We start from the raw sequence: 14,848 nt of genomic DNA, 5'->3' as shown, positions 1-14,848 counted from the left end.
GTGACGTATTCGGATACGTTTTCCCCAGTGTGGTTAGAAGGAGACAGAAATCTGAAATTATTATTGAACAAGTATTTTGTAGATAAAAATACGTGGTACAGCCTCCTATAATTAAATATATATAAATATATATATATTCACTATTCACAATATAGTCCACTACACAGTGCTGCCTGTGCCAGTCAATGTTTTAAAATTGTGTTCATGTAATTATCTCTGTCCCTACCAATTTAATAGTTTTGTTTATGTCTATAGGCTAAATATATGTTGCTCAATTGCTTTCATTTTATTGTGTGTGTTATGGTTCATTGAGATCTTTGACCTCAACATGACAAGCTTACAGGTTTTTGAGCAGCTGATATTTAAATTTGAATTTTTATTTTAATTGTTTCCAGAATTTCATTTTTTTACACTTTCAGTTATAAACCCAAACTTGGCCCTGTAAGCATTTTGGACATGGTTCTAATCTGCACAACCCCAGAGTCAGCACTGAAAATCGAAACTCTTTTATCCCAAGGCAAGGAAAGTTTGTATGTTTAATGTAATTTAAAACATAAAGAAAAACAGCATAAAAACATTAAATAAAATTAAAAAGAATAGATATGTTAAAAAGTTTAGAGGCGTAAATACATAGGAGAACAAAATGAGCATATCAGATTCAGTCAAAGCCATAAGCAGTTTGTTCCAGCTCTGTGGTGCACATAGTTAATGCTCCTCTATGTTTAGTTTGCACTCTGGGAACAGTTAGCAGCCCCTCTACCTGATGACCTGAGAGACTGAGAGGGTTCAAAAGACAGTCAGAGGTGTATTTTGGTCCTGAGGGTAAAAATAAGTTAAATAAATTGTCTGATGCACTTCATTCTAAGCCAAATTACTACAAAGCCTTATGGTGGTGCCCCCATTTATGAACTAGTATTCCCTTGGACTTTGGACTTTATTTTAGAAAATCATTATATTTGAAAGTCATTAGTATATACAGCACTCTTTCTCTCACACGTCCTGTGCACGTGCATTGAATTTGCATTGTGTATGTCAATATGAAACTATGCAGAGGCATGACACGAGTGTGTGAATGCACATCTGTCTCTCTCTATATCCCCTCTCTCCCTCTATCCCCTCTCTCCCTCCTTACATACATCCTCAATCATACTGGTGACATTTCCAGTCCCAGTATACAGGGGCTGGGACGAAGAGGTGGGGGTGGTAGAGGGTCGGTCAGAGGTTTGAATTGCAAATCCGCTGCCTTCTGTTGGCGTCCAAGCCTTAGTAGGCCCTTCCCTGTTTACATTCATGTGTTAATGAGGAGTCAGTGCAGGGGCAGATAGACAGATCGACCAGGGGCCTGGCAGGGGGGCAAGGGAAGAGTGAGGCGTGGATGAAAACCACCAGGCGGGAAAACGAGGGGGTCCTCTGATGGTGGAGGCCGCAGTGGCAGTCTAGAAAGATAATGAAGACATGATGTGTACCATTCGTGGTAGCAGCATCCTCACAAGTGAAAACAGACAGGGTGAGCCCAGTGGGAGGCAACACAGGCAGAAGATGGGGAGTGGGTTGGATTGTTACGGTTCTAAGTTTCCTGAGTTATCCAGGAATTATCACAGCATCACTGCATGTCACGTCACATTTGCTAAGCTGCTTTGAGGTTCACCTAAAGCTGTGGATGGTACACTGCGCTTCCTCTGTTGTTCTGTTGATGGATTTCTTGTGCTTTCTTCAACCCTGTACATGTATCTGATAGGTGTACGTAAAAAGTTGCAGTACTATTTAATATGATTCTTTGTTTTACAGGTGTAGATATTCAAATTAGATTTTGAATCAAGATTCTTTTGGGATATATATATATATATATTTTTACCAGGATGATGTGAAATAGCTGTTAACTTCAGCCTTTGTGGATATGCTCAGTCTAATGTCCTTGATGGTGTGTTTGTAAAAATTTGAATATCCTGTTAAAAGGATCAGCTTTCATCATCCAGTGCCAATATTCATATATTCCTCTGGCCTGGACTCACTAAAAATGTAATTCACTATGAAGTCAGACATTTTTTATTATATGTTTTTAAATTAGATTATTATTTTTTTCCGTGCAGGAGTGGTGGTGACAAATACTATGTCTTGTATCTCTTTCCTCCATCATCTTCACCTCAGCCTCTCATCCTCAAAATTGAATCTGATGTTCCTTGAAATTCAGAAAAAATCATATTCAAGCAAAATTACAACCCTAAATCCACTAAAACAGAGGCAAATTTGAATCCCTTTCTCGCCCCCCACCCCCATATCTGCCTGTAGATGGATGTCAAAAGTCAATGCTACGCTGCCAAGCACCAGCTATAAAGCAGCCAGGGTCACACATGATCAGATGACAATGACCGACACAATGGATTTAGCTGTAAAAGGACTGGGGGGAGAGATTAGGGGTGAATTGATGACGGTTGGCTGGCTGGTTGGCTGGCTGGCAGGCCTGGGAGATCTTGGGTCTGTTTCAATAAGGAACATAAAGAGCTGAAATTAACATGTACCATGATACCAAGCAGAGAGAATCCTCTTAGAGATTACATCCATAACATGTTACGCCTATGGAACTGTATGGAAAGGGGAGACAAAGAGCAGAGCGAATGATCATTTTCTGTTGTAGCAGATTATGGGGCATCCTATTCTTTTCTATTCTGATGGATTCTATTGTGTCTTGTTTTGTTCTTTTCTGTTCGACATCATAGCTTTCTTAATGTCACAAATGCAGCAATTCCTCTGTTTTCTGCTTTTCCCAGGAAATGTTTCACCTGGAATAAACCCCCCCTCGGTATAACAGCTGCCAGGCCACACTGCTACCTTCTTCATGAAAGGGGTAAGCAGCAAGAGCAACAGCAGTATTCTTGCAACATCTGTGTTGTGGCACACGTACACACACATGTTGACAAAAGCACACGTTGATACAAAAACACATGCATGCACACATACGGACGCGCGATCACACATGCATGGATACACACACACAGTCCATCTGTCTTTGTCTCCCTCCCACTGCCATTGCCATGGTTCTGTCTGCAAAAAAATGTGTGATGCTTCACACAACACGCATGCTCAGTGCAATTCTAGCAGAGCATTTTCAGTTAAACACAAGATAGATTGCAGATTTGATGCATTGTGAACATTAAAAACACTAATAAAGGAACTAAAGTGCCCAGGAGGATGCATGGTCCAAGAAACTAGTGGACAAACACAAGGATGTTCTTGGGGGTGGAACATTAAAACTCAGGAAGTACTGCACTGACCGACACCTGAACTGGACCAGGAACCAGGATGCTCATGACTACAATTGGCTGGATGAGAAGAATTGTGAACCGTGTATAAGAGAAGGGTCAGTTCTGGGCTGACAGTGACAGTGAAATGCTTCCCCCTGTTGGTGACCAATCTGCATCACATGAGCAAGGTCCTTTACATTGATCAGTTCTAGAATAGTTGTTGCTTAGTATCTTCATCATTCATACTCATCTTCCTTCTATAACAAGACATTTGGAGAGTGTGTTTATATAGCTAGAAGGATATGTCTGACAATATTGTATGTATGTCTTTTATTTCTTCTTCTTCTCTTACTTATTTGATTTTTCTAACAATTATTGTCAGCAAATCCAGTTAAAAGACCAAAACAACAACGTGTTAATTGGTCTCTTAATACTTTGCAACTTCCCCAGGCTGTCAGCGACACCCATTTGTTCCCACTGAAGATATACCGTTTTTTTTTTAAGTCAGAAATATTAATATTTCCTTAAATATCAAGGCACTGCAGTTTTGAGCAAATATTACATTGTTGAGGATTAACTTCAACCACAGATGAAGTAATAGGGAGTCTTACAGTTTACATTGTTAATATGTTTATTTAGTGTATGTTGGATGAAATCAAAATAAACTACAGTGCCCATGTTGGTACATGTCGCCCAGTGTAAAACCTCTCATTGATGTGTTTTAAATAGCTTTTGGACAACAGTTGAGGTCTATGTCACAGAGGAATAAGCTATCTCAGGATTCAGCTTCACTTATATGCTGGTTTAGGTCTTTTATGTGATTTTATGACTGTAAGTAAAAAAATATCAAATAACTAGACATTTTAGTGGAAGTGGAATCTGATCATATATGAGACTCCCTTAATAACTTTAGGATTGCTTTCTGTTACAATTGTACATGTCAAAACTACACCAGCAATTTACATGTATGCTTTTGTTCCTGAATAAAATCAAACTCTTTGACACGAGCAATCATTTTATTTGAAAAAAGTGAATTGCTATATACAGTACGTAAAAAAACATGAGATCAGGCCTAAAACATTTCTTGTCTTTTTGCCTTTCAAGTTCATCTCATACAGTCCTGTTATAAAAAACAGGAGAATCCACACACCGTCAGAGCATTCCTGTACAGCATTCAACAGAGGACAAATAAAAAAACATATTACAATATCATCGTCACTTTTTCATCATCAGTGTGATCAGATATAAAACCTAAACCAGTAGATTTGATATCTGATAGCAGTGATATCAAACATTGGTCTCAAAACACACACAATAAATGTGTTTTTCCTCCTTGTGTGTGTATATACGTCTTCCTGTTATATCGTATGGTGTTACAATTAATGATTCAGTGTTTTTTGCTGACTAAAGATCGCCCCCTGTTGGACCACAGTGGGAACTGGCACATGGCTCCTCACCTCTGTACAGCTGACCCCGAATACGGTTTAGGCTAGAAAGCGGGACAATCAAACATCCGTTTAAGGATCTCTGATATGATATGTTATTAATTATTTCCAGTTTGATTGATAATACTTCCATTCATATATAGATTATCAATTTGGATTTAGGAAGAACGAATGATAGACGTTTTTAAAAAAGAAGGTGATGTAGGAAGCAAAAAGTGGAAAACATTCTGAATGGGTGTCTGTTCCTCAGGGGTCTCAGCCCTTAGTTGAAATGATTGCATAGCTCTGAGAGTTGGCTCCAGCCCCTCTCAGGCCCACATGCTGTTAATACAGCAATGATTTAACACTGAACAGTCAACCAAAATGTAATCCCACAGCAATAAAAAAGGTTAGGATCATTTTAGCTCTATTGCCGAAATACAGATTCAAAAACATACAACCAAAAGACATTCTCTGTAGCAGGGCTGTGGTCAATATGTCCTTATTTGATTTGGTTTGGGAACTTCTATTATCATTCATTGGTTGTGAAACTGAAAAAAATCATTCATTCAAGATTATCCACAGACATCAAGGATCTTCATTGTATCATCTGTATATTTCTCAAGTTTGACACAATTAAAACACACATTTAAAGTAGTCGTTTAAAGCAACATTTTACTTGGTATAACATTTATAGCTGCATGCATCAACCATTTTAATTATTTCTGCAAATTGCTATACAAACTGAAGCTAGGTTCATACCAAAGCATGTTCATAAATGTTTATATACTAAGTGAAACATTGCTTTAATTCAATTTAAAGAGAATACATCCTATTTTCCTATGTCTCACAGTGCTGTTTTTTAACAAAATCTTGTGCACAAGACAGAAAATATCAAATGTACTCACTGAACAGCTCCAACAGAAGGAGGTTGCGTTGTCCTCTTAATGTTTTTAACAACTCACACAGCCCTCATTCTGAAGTTTCTGCATTACTTCTGCAAATGTTTCATTTCTGATACATTTATTAATGCATGCCTGATACATTTTTAATGGGATTCAATTGGACTGCTTGATACATATTTAATGAGGTTTTATGAACATGGTTCCCTCAGAATGATCACTGACAGCTTCTCATGAGTTTGGTGAAGCAATGTCCATGACGTTTAGATATAAAAAAAAAAAAACATGAAACATTACTGACATACAAAAATGAAGGAATGTAAACATACAGACACATACTCACTCACTCACTCACTCACACAGAACATCTATATATGAGCTATGCAAGTTATTGTTATCATTCTGCTACAGTGTGTGACAGCAGTTGTTTTAAAACAAGAGAATGTCTGTATTTTATTGGAGCAAAGCCAAACTCTGCAGCTCTGTTCAGCCCTCGGGACGCACCATACACATGTTACTGTTTGTACCAAGCAGAGGAGCTGGTCACCCATCGCTCCCATCTTCTCTTCCACTCAGCTCGCCTCCTCTGATGCCATTTAAATATTTTAGCGCTAAGTGAGGAAGTCCACAGGGAGGAACAGAAGGAGAAGTGAGTGCAACACATGTTATAAGTGAGACCCTCTTCTCTGTATTCCTATTGCTTACTGCACATGCTCTGTTAGCTGCCTCTTCATTCACTCTCACCCCTCCCAGTGTTCACGTTGGACTCTTCCACATCATCCTTTGCAATGCAAAAAACAAGACCAAACCACAATGAGTGGTAAGTGCAGATGGGGGTGTTTTGGCGATGATGGGTGTCGGGGCAGGTGCTATAGCTCGCTGTGGCGCACAGGAGGCTCCAACTTGTGGGACAGGGCGGTGAGGACCTTGTCGAACTTCTCGTAACGCTCCGATTGGCTTCCCTCAGAGCCGCGGCTGCCCCACAGGAGACGCATCTGAAACTCCGTCTGGAAGATCTCGCGTATTTCTGCTCGCTCCTGAAGTCCTGGAGAGGAGAGGAAAGAGAGGATGTTACTCTTCGTAGATGACATTGTAATCGTGATAATAACAGTTAACAGAAAACTGCACAATTGGATACTAAAATAAAAACAAGAATGTGGAAAAAATAAAACTGAACCCTCTGTAGCGGATTTTGTCAAGTAATAAATGTAACTAACTTAACTTCTTCTGTCTCTTGCTTGTATTATATTCAAATTGTTAGACATTAGAAAATATTACCCAATCACCAACACCGCAACATAAAATAAACCAAATGATTTGTGACAAAAACAACTACCAAATGAATGTAAAAAAAAATAAGTAAAGTAAGTCACAATTTAAATAAAATTCAAAATTACGTTAGAAATTTAAATATATGGTTATTAACAAAATAGTGCTAAACATTCACAGCTATCATAAATCTGTCCAGGCAAATAATCTTAACTAAAAAGGTCCACAAACTAGCCTTTTCAGAGCTTTCAACCATATCTCATGATGAAGGTCGCCAGTGCTCTTCTCCCCTATAACCACTTATTGTCACGTGATTCCCAAGCCTATTATATTTGCTGATGAAGAGATGAGGTTGAAAGCTCTGAAAAGTGGACATTTGAGATAGGATTATTTTGTCACACCTTTCCAACAGCCATGAATAAATATCATCTTTCTGTTGGTCATTATAATAAGGTTACAGGAAATTTAACCTGTGTTACTTTAATTGATGTTTATTAAGTACATTCTGGTGGTCAATTAAATAAGTTTAACCCTACAGATGACGTAAAGATTTTTTAAAAATAATTTTTTGAAAGAGTTTTTGAACATAAACATCTTGAGCTGAACCAATTTCAGCAGCTGAAGCAAGCGTCTCAACTTTGGCTCACAGCATTGTTGATGAAGGGAGCAGACTGAGGTCAATCTGATCAATAGCGAGATATAACAGAAAACAGAGATCTGAACTGATAGCTATTGACACACGGTTCAATAAAGCAGTAATAGCTTCAAACTGAGCACCATTGGGGAGGTATTAGGGATCAATACAGTTAACAAAGTAACCGCACACACACACACAGACACAATCGTTACATGAAATCAGCGATGTCGTGATAACACTGATACCGACCACACTCGTCATTATTAACAGCATTAGATGGAACACAATACCAGCTGTACCACAAGGAGCGTCTCTGGTAAGAAAATGGTTTATTTTCATAATTTCTGATGGTTGGTGTGGATAAAATAATTAGCAAGCATTAGTTGACTCATGAGCTTAAACCAACCAGTATTAGGGGTGAGGGGTGATGAGAAAACATACTTTAATGGTGTTATTCATCCTGAGGGGAACATGAGTGTGTGTACCATCAGTATCATGACAATCCATCTAACAGTCTAGAGCTCTATTGAACCGTCTATCTCACCAAATCGCACACATTTAGGCTATTTAATGTGATCTCCTTTTGATAACTAATGTAATAACTAGTGTAATATTATTTTACTTCTATCCCCTGAAACTGTTTGGAACTCCCTTGCTCATCATCCATTTAATATACGTACGTTGAGATATGTCTCTGCTGGTGGCACTAGAGGAAAAGTCAGAGGACCACTTAGGTCATTAGGAATTTATCCTCTTGGGAACATAAATGTACAAAATTGCAATGCATCCAACAATTTTTAGACCCAAGAAGTGGACAGTCAATGCCTGACCAACCAACAGACATTTGACATTGGCATACATGGGGCCGCACCACTACTGCTGCTAAAATACAACACATATGACGTCTCACGTCACGCTTGCAAAGACTGCCCCTGGCCTTACCCTGCAGTTTGGTCTCAGCGTAGGTTCTATAGATCCCCCCATGATGCGCGATGGTGCGAGCTGCCTCTAGGTGGTACATGACCACGTCTACTCCCACCTCTGCACTCTCCCAGGGCTCCAGCGCCTCCCCGAGAGCCATGCCCCGCTCCAGTAAGGACAGGACGGGAATGATGTGGGGGAAGGAGGTGTTGGACAGAGCACTAGACTCTGTGAGCAGAGCAGAGTTTTGAGTTCAGAATTGGAGATAAATACATACTGGCACATTTTCGTACAGAACACACAGCCGCCATGTAAACCAGGATCTCACCTTTGCCATCGTTCATATTCTTCATGAAAGGTTTGAGTTTCTTCTCATATAGAATAGCGCCCTCTGTGTGTCTCTGCCGTAATGTCACCCACGTCTGCTCCAGGCGGGAAATCTAAAGCAATGAGTGATAACAACAAGTTCAGAATGCATTAAAGAACATTTTATGATGGGGAGTTTTTGTGCTAATGATGGGGACTTTTATCTGCGTCTCTCTTACCTGTGGCAGCTCCAGGGCTCTCATCACAGCAGCAAAGCCAAACATGTTACCCAGGTTGCTTTTCAACTCTGCTGCCAATTGAATGGTCTTATGAAGGAGGGCCGCTCTCTCCTCTGTGCTTCCCGTACAGCCCAGCAGGTCCACTGCCATCATGATAGACATGGTGTAGAACCTGAGAAAAGAAGAAAGCACTGTTCAATAAAACTTCAAGATGTTGAGTCAAAGCCTAATTTGAAAGTCACTCTGGAATTTCATTGTCGCACATTGTACTGTTTTATATGAGTGATGCAATCTGACGGAGCCTTCAGATGTTGAAGAAATATATATTATTTACAGTACTCAAGCAGTTAAGTTAAGGAAGAGCTGCTATTACATTGATTTGAAAATTATTTATTATTATATTATATGTGTAATGAAAGGAGATGAGAAGAGAGTAAAGAGGATGACAGATTTGGGCAGTGACGATAAGAACAGAAGAGGAAGAGAAGAGAGGAGATTGAGGAGGAAGAACAGAAGAGCACAGATAATCAATTGCTGAATTACTGTCAGCTAGTGGAAGACAGTGGGATGTTTGTACCTCTCCAGTAGGTCAAGTCTGAGCTGGTGTCCATGTGGTAGTGTCAATAACTCCAACCCTGAGGACACTCCCATCATCCTTTGCATCTCAGAGGTTACACCTAATATTCTGGCCACCTGTCCAAAGAAATAAAAAAGAGTGATTAGCTGTATGTGTGGTGTGTGTGTGCATACATTTATTTGTCCCTACATGCGTGCCTGTTGGTGTTCATATGTGTGTATTTACTGTATGTGCTTATGCAAGTCAGCATGTGTTGATGTGTATTTAATTGCTTTTGTGCATGTGTGTTTGCTACTGAACTGTATATATTTGTGTGTGTGTGTGTGTGTGTGTGTGTGTGTGTGTGTGTGTGTGTGTGTGTGTGTGTTTGTACCATGCAGTCCACCATGGTGATGTGTTTAGCCGCGGTCCTTGCATCCACCTCAGCCAGCAGCTCTTTGACTCTCTTCAGAACCGACATCTCCAGAGGCTTGTTCTCAGTTGGCATAAGGCAAGACTCGTACCTGCACATGAGCGATTACACCGTATTAGAAAATTAGAACCAGGACAGGACATGATCACCACCAAGGACAGCAAGGAGTGTTGTAAAGATAAATAAGTGACTGAATGTTTTAGGCTCATCCAGCGGTCCAGTTGTTGGGTTGAAGAAGGTGCGCAGTTTATGATTTTAACGTGACCATGCAGCAATATGGCCCAACCAACTTTTTGGTAAGGATCCCTAATTGTTTGTTGTTAACGAATTGTGACCATGGTATGTTCTGAGTGCGTTGATCTCCGGTGACTATTTTACCACGAAACTGTTCCTAAATGACACTAAGAGTGTGTTAGTGGTAGTAATCTGAAGACATGTACGCTGAATCTGCTAATTCAGATGTTGAATTAGTCGCACAACTCCTAAAAAGTGGTCTTAGGGGTATTTGTTGAATTACCTAATTTGAATTTGTTTGTAAATTTGTAATGTGACCCTCAATGAATTGATGTAACACAATATAAAACTAGTAATATAATATAATATATATATATATATATATATATATAAGTTGAGAGCCTAGTACTACAATTTTAGATAAGACTACTTAACATTTTGACTGGACTAATACATTAGCAAACCAAACACACAATATAGAGTCTACACCATCTGACACTCAACACTAGCTCTAACATTGAGCCTCATGCAAGAAGCGATATACAAACATTCTTATTTCATATCCATGATGTGTTCTTATTTTGATAGTACTCATTGGTTTCTGGGATTCACCAATGTTTTCAGATGTATGCTTTGTCCTAATGTCCTAATCATGCTGCTTTCTCTTCAAGCATCCAGTCACTGGCTCACACAAGTGCCTCAAACAAAAGTAGCCCTTACTGCGTTAAATGTCAATTTCCAGAGTAGTGTTAACACTGACAATAATCCCCCTGCACCAAAATTACACAGGGGATGCTGAGATGTCCAAAGCTGCTGCCAGCTCCATCGCTGCTGCCAGCTCCGTGTACCTGACCCTTTTCCTTTTACAAGCCTCATCGGCTGGGTCCTCCCATGGCACTGTAACCCAAAAAAAATACAGTATCTGCAGTTTCTCTGACTCAGCACAAAGTCTGCCCTCAGGCTATTTCCCACAGGATTATCAGCTGTTCGCTCAAGTCTATTTTCCAGTCTCCGCTCACTCAAAGCTGCATGGAAGTGGCTCGCTCCCATATTTTTGCCCTCTATGAGAAAATGTCAGCAGGTGTATTGACCTTTGAACACACTCACTTTACATCCTGAGAGAATATTCTTCAGTGTTGTTAAAGCTGAGCAACAGTCAGCTACACTCATGTATTTGCTACAAGTTGGCTTCTGGCAAGACTTGAGGCTCTACACTCCTTGTTAAACCTGCATTACATTAATCCTGCTGTAGTGATGGGCTCTAACTTTGACTGTTAAAGTGCTTCATGAAACAGCAGTCTTCTTGGTCAACAATTCAGTGGAAGTCTTTAAATTTTTTACTGAGCTCACCAATCTGACTCAGCTGAAAGTCCAGCCAAGGAAAGCCAAATGTTTTTGTACCTTTTTCTGTAGCTATTCTTCTTCCTGTGAGTTTACAATTCCTTGAATGTATGTTTATCCTTAGCAAATCACAATGAAACTTGATCACTGTAATCCAGATTTTCCACATGCTATGTTATTTTTCATTCAAAGAGAAGAATAAAACAAGAAGGGTCAAAGACATGTAAACTATCATGACAACATGATTTGTATACTAGGTCTTTGTTAACTCCAACACCACCAGTAATGCATTAAAAAAGAAAGAATCCCCTCTTAGCCCTCAATGCATGTACGTACCCCTGAATTAGCTCCTGAATTTCTTTGTAAGTAGTGAGTAATTTTCCTAAAGAGGTAAATAGTTAAAGGACACCCTCACTAAACTCCAAATGCTATGTCGTGAGCCCTTTCATAAAGTACTCCAAAGAAGTCCAAAGACAGGTTAAGTATCCTTTGGAAATAGAAGTGCAATTTTGGAAGCTTAATTCTGTCTGTGTGTGTGTGTGTGTGTGTGTGTGTGCTTATGTGTGTCAGGTACCTGGATGGCCTGAACGAGGACGCCGTCTCCACCTGTGGGGCGCTGAACATCCCCTCTCCTTCCTCCCTCACTCCATCCTGCCTCCCTTCTTCGACTCGTAATCGCTCCACGTAGCTCTTAGTCGGGGGTTTAGGGGGCCCAGCGGGGCAAGGTCTGAGGTCACAGTAGCTCCCTGCTGTTTCTGAGGAATGGGATTGGTAGCTGGCATGATGGGCGGGCGAGGAGTGTGCCGAGTGAGAGGTATGCGCGGGATGCTCTGGAGGGTTGTTACTGGCTGAAGGGCTGAGCTGAGGGTCGCTTGAACGACGCATTGCCGGGGAAGGTGGGACAATGGCCAGAACCCGCCCGCTTGAGTGGGCTCTCTGCCTGGTGACTGAAGAAAGACAGAAGAGTCTTACAATCTGTAATGGGGATTGTTTTTTTGAATGTGTGACGGAACATTTAATAGTGTGTCTGCGTCTTTGTGTCTCTGGCACTTACTAGCACTATATGCAGGAGACATTGGGGTCTCCCCAACAGGTGACAAGGGGCAGCGATACTCCTGTATCTGGTCCATACTCATCGCACAGTTCCGCATTGCGTCTTTGTGGTGGTGGATTGTGGACGGGCTGCAAACACAGCATTTTTAAGATGTTCAGAATCTTTGTGTATGGATTTAAAAGCTGTCAAAGTACAGAAGGGAACCTCACGAAGCAGTGAACTTCAGGATGTCACACACTGTATAGCAGTTTCAGAGGACAGATGCTAATTATTTTTAGGGTGAGAAGAGGGGGTCGTTTTAGTTGGTGCAATCTTGAGGACAATTCCTCTACTTCATAACATCACACACACACACACACACACACACACACACACACACACACACACACACACACACACACTGTTGTGTTATTTATCAATTAAAACCATGTTAAAGACTTTAAAGCAGGAGCAGAGTAGTACAATGAAAAAAATAAATACCTAATGTTTAAGGTATATAATCACTACTTTTAGTGCATTAACACTGGGAAATGTTAACAATAATGCCCGAATAAAAAATGTAAAGCCCAGTGTGTGACTGGCATTGGTTTTGTAACATGTTTTACAACAACATTTATTTCCACTGAACACAAAATTTTTGTCTGCTCCTCCTTTGTAGATTCAAGTTTCAAACAGCCTTGTTCTGCTTGAAACTTGAGTGATCCAGTGCAGAAGTGGCCAAGTGAACAAGTCATTTTGCAACATCACTCTAAGGACACTAACAGGCTCCTTACTAGGGGGTGTGCTAATGGTGTGAAGTGAGGGGGCTGCAGGAACGTGGGAGGTGCACTAGTTCAGTGCTCAAACACAACATTAGTTGTCACACACAAACACACACAACCTGCAGTTGAGCACGGGTTCCGGCTCTGGTTCTGGTGTTGCCACTGGCGTCTTAACTGGGCTGGGACTGTCTGAGTCACTGATCATGTTTACAACACAAAGCAAGAATGAAACAATATGATGAAGACTGTAAAAAAAGAACTGTCAGGGTTTTATTATTGGCTGCTCACTCCACTCCTCTTCCTCCCTGCTCACCTGTGAGGTATCATCTTCTCAGTCGTCAGCCCATCAGTCATGGTGACACTCCTCCTCTTGATGTATGCTCCCCTCTGACTGGACGGTGAGTAGGCGGAGCCTTGCTTGCTGTTGGCCAGAGCGAAGGTGGCCTCAAGGTAGCGCAGAGGGAGAGTCCTGCTGACTGGACAGTAGATGTGGACACCGCTGGACTGGGAGACCGGTTTTCGCTGTCCCACGTAGAACCGCACAAGCTCCTGGACCGAGTCGAAACTGTCAGACTCCAGCATATACTGCACCTGAGGATGAAGAGACAGAATTTAATTTGACATCTTTGCATACCTGCTATAATTAACTAAGATGTTCTAGTATCAGGGCTGGTGCACGCTGACTCAATGGCAAAGCACTGGCTGAGCCAGTGTTCATTTTAATAGTATATTAGTTACACCTATACTTCCTGCTCCCACCCAGAAAAGGACAGAGTGACAAGATTTCAAAGTTGAAATCATTGCCTAATAACATATGAGAGCAAATTTTACAAGAAACTAAAGGGCATCACATATAAGCATATAAAATAGTTGGTAAAAGCTTTAGTATGTACCTTGGTCTCATTGGATTTGACCAGGACTTTGCTGATCTTGAAGTGCAACACCTCATTATCCCATCGACAGGTCAGCACATAGTCACCCACACTGGTCAGAGAGTCACGAACGAGAAAATCTCCATTACGTACAACCAGAGTCTCTGACACCTAGACGGAGACAAAAAAATGCATATGGATTTAAATTAGTCAAACAGGACAAAAGGCTCCAATCCTAAAGAGCTGTAGGCCAACTCGGCTCACTGAACTACAGTATGTGTGTGAATATTTAGTTTCTGACACTTTGACTGTTGAATAATTGAATTTAGAGAATCATTATTATTTCATAACAATGCCTTAGGACAGTTATGAACAAACACAACTATCTCTCGCGCTGCCAACCGTCTGTGTTATGCACAGTTTGAATTGGCATTGATGGATAAAATGCCAGTGACAATGGCCAGAATGACTTTCTGAGGACAAATTTTATTCAGTTCAGTGCTATTATAAAAATGAGAGTTATTTAGAATGTATTGACAAAACAAGCAATCAAGAAAAGCAATCTTCCCATTCACGGTCAATGGAACAGCTTCCGGCTGTACATCTTGCTGATACCAAACACTGCAGATGTGTCTCTGGATTTTGTGAGAAGAAATC

At 40.6% G+C, this 14,848-nt stretch overlaps 1 protein-coding gene across 4 annotated transcripts in view; it reads right to left on the bottom strand.

The window, feature by feature from the left end:
- Positions 1-4,239: 4,239 nt before the first annotated feature.
- Positions 4,240-14,848, bottom strand: part of sh2d3ca (SH2 domain containing 3Ca) — a 53,107-nt gene continuing 42,498 nt past the window's right edge. For 3 of the 4 annotated variants that reach the window (XM_051413486.1, XM_051413489.1, XM_051413488.1), the window contains 11 exons: positions 14,213-14,362; positions 13,633-13,910; positions 13,439-13,516; positions 12,559-12,686; positions 12,079-12,451; positions 9,891-10,020; positions 9,518-9,633; positions 8,941-9,112; positions 8,724-8,835; positions 8,417-8,623; positions 4,240-6,613 (listed from right to left, as the gene is read on the bottom strand). In XM_051413486.1, coding sequence (XP_051269446.1) covers positions 6,438-6,613; positions 8,417-8,623; positions 8,724-8,835; positions 8,941-9,112; positions 9,518-9,633; positions 9,891-10,020; positions 12,079-12,451; positions 12,559-12,686; positions 13,439-13,516; positions 13,633-13,910; positions 14,213-14,362 — 1,920 coding nt within the window. In that variant the 3' untranslated portion in view covers positions 4,240-6,437. The remainder of the gene's footprint in view (positions 6,614-8,416; positions 8,624-8,723; positions 8,836-8,940; positions 9,113-9,517; positions 9,634-9,890; positions 10,021-12,078; positions 12,452-12,558; positions 12,687-13,438; positions 13,517-13,632; positions 13,911-14,212; positions 14,363-14,848) is intronic. The other variant, XM_051413487.1, reaches the window with a different exon arrangement.

Source organism: Dicentrarchus labrax, unplaced genomic scaffold, assembly GCF_905237075.1.
Source record: "Dicentrarchus labrax unplaced genomic scaffold, dlabrax2021, whole genome shotgun sequence".
In the NCBI taxonomy this organism is placed as follows: domain Eukaryota; kingdom Metazoa; phylum Chordata; class Actinopteri; family Moronidae; genus Dicentrarchus; species Dicentrarchus labrax.
The sequence above is the reverse complement of the archived record's forward strand: the minus strand, read 5'-3'. Positions and strand labels throughout refer to the sequence as shown.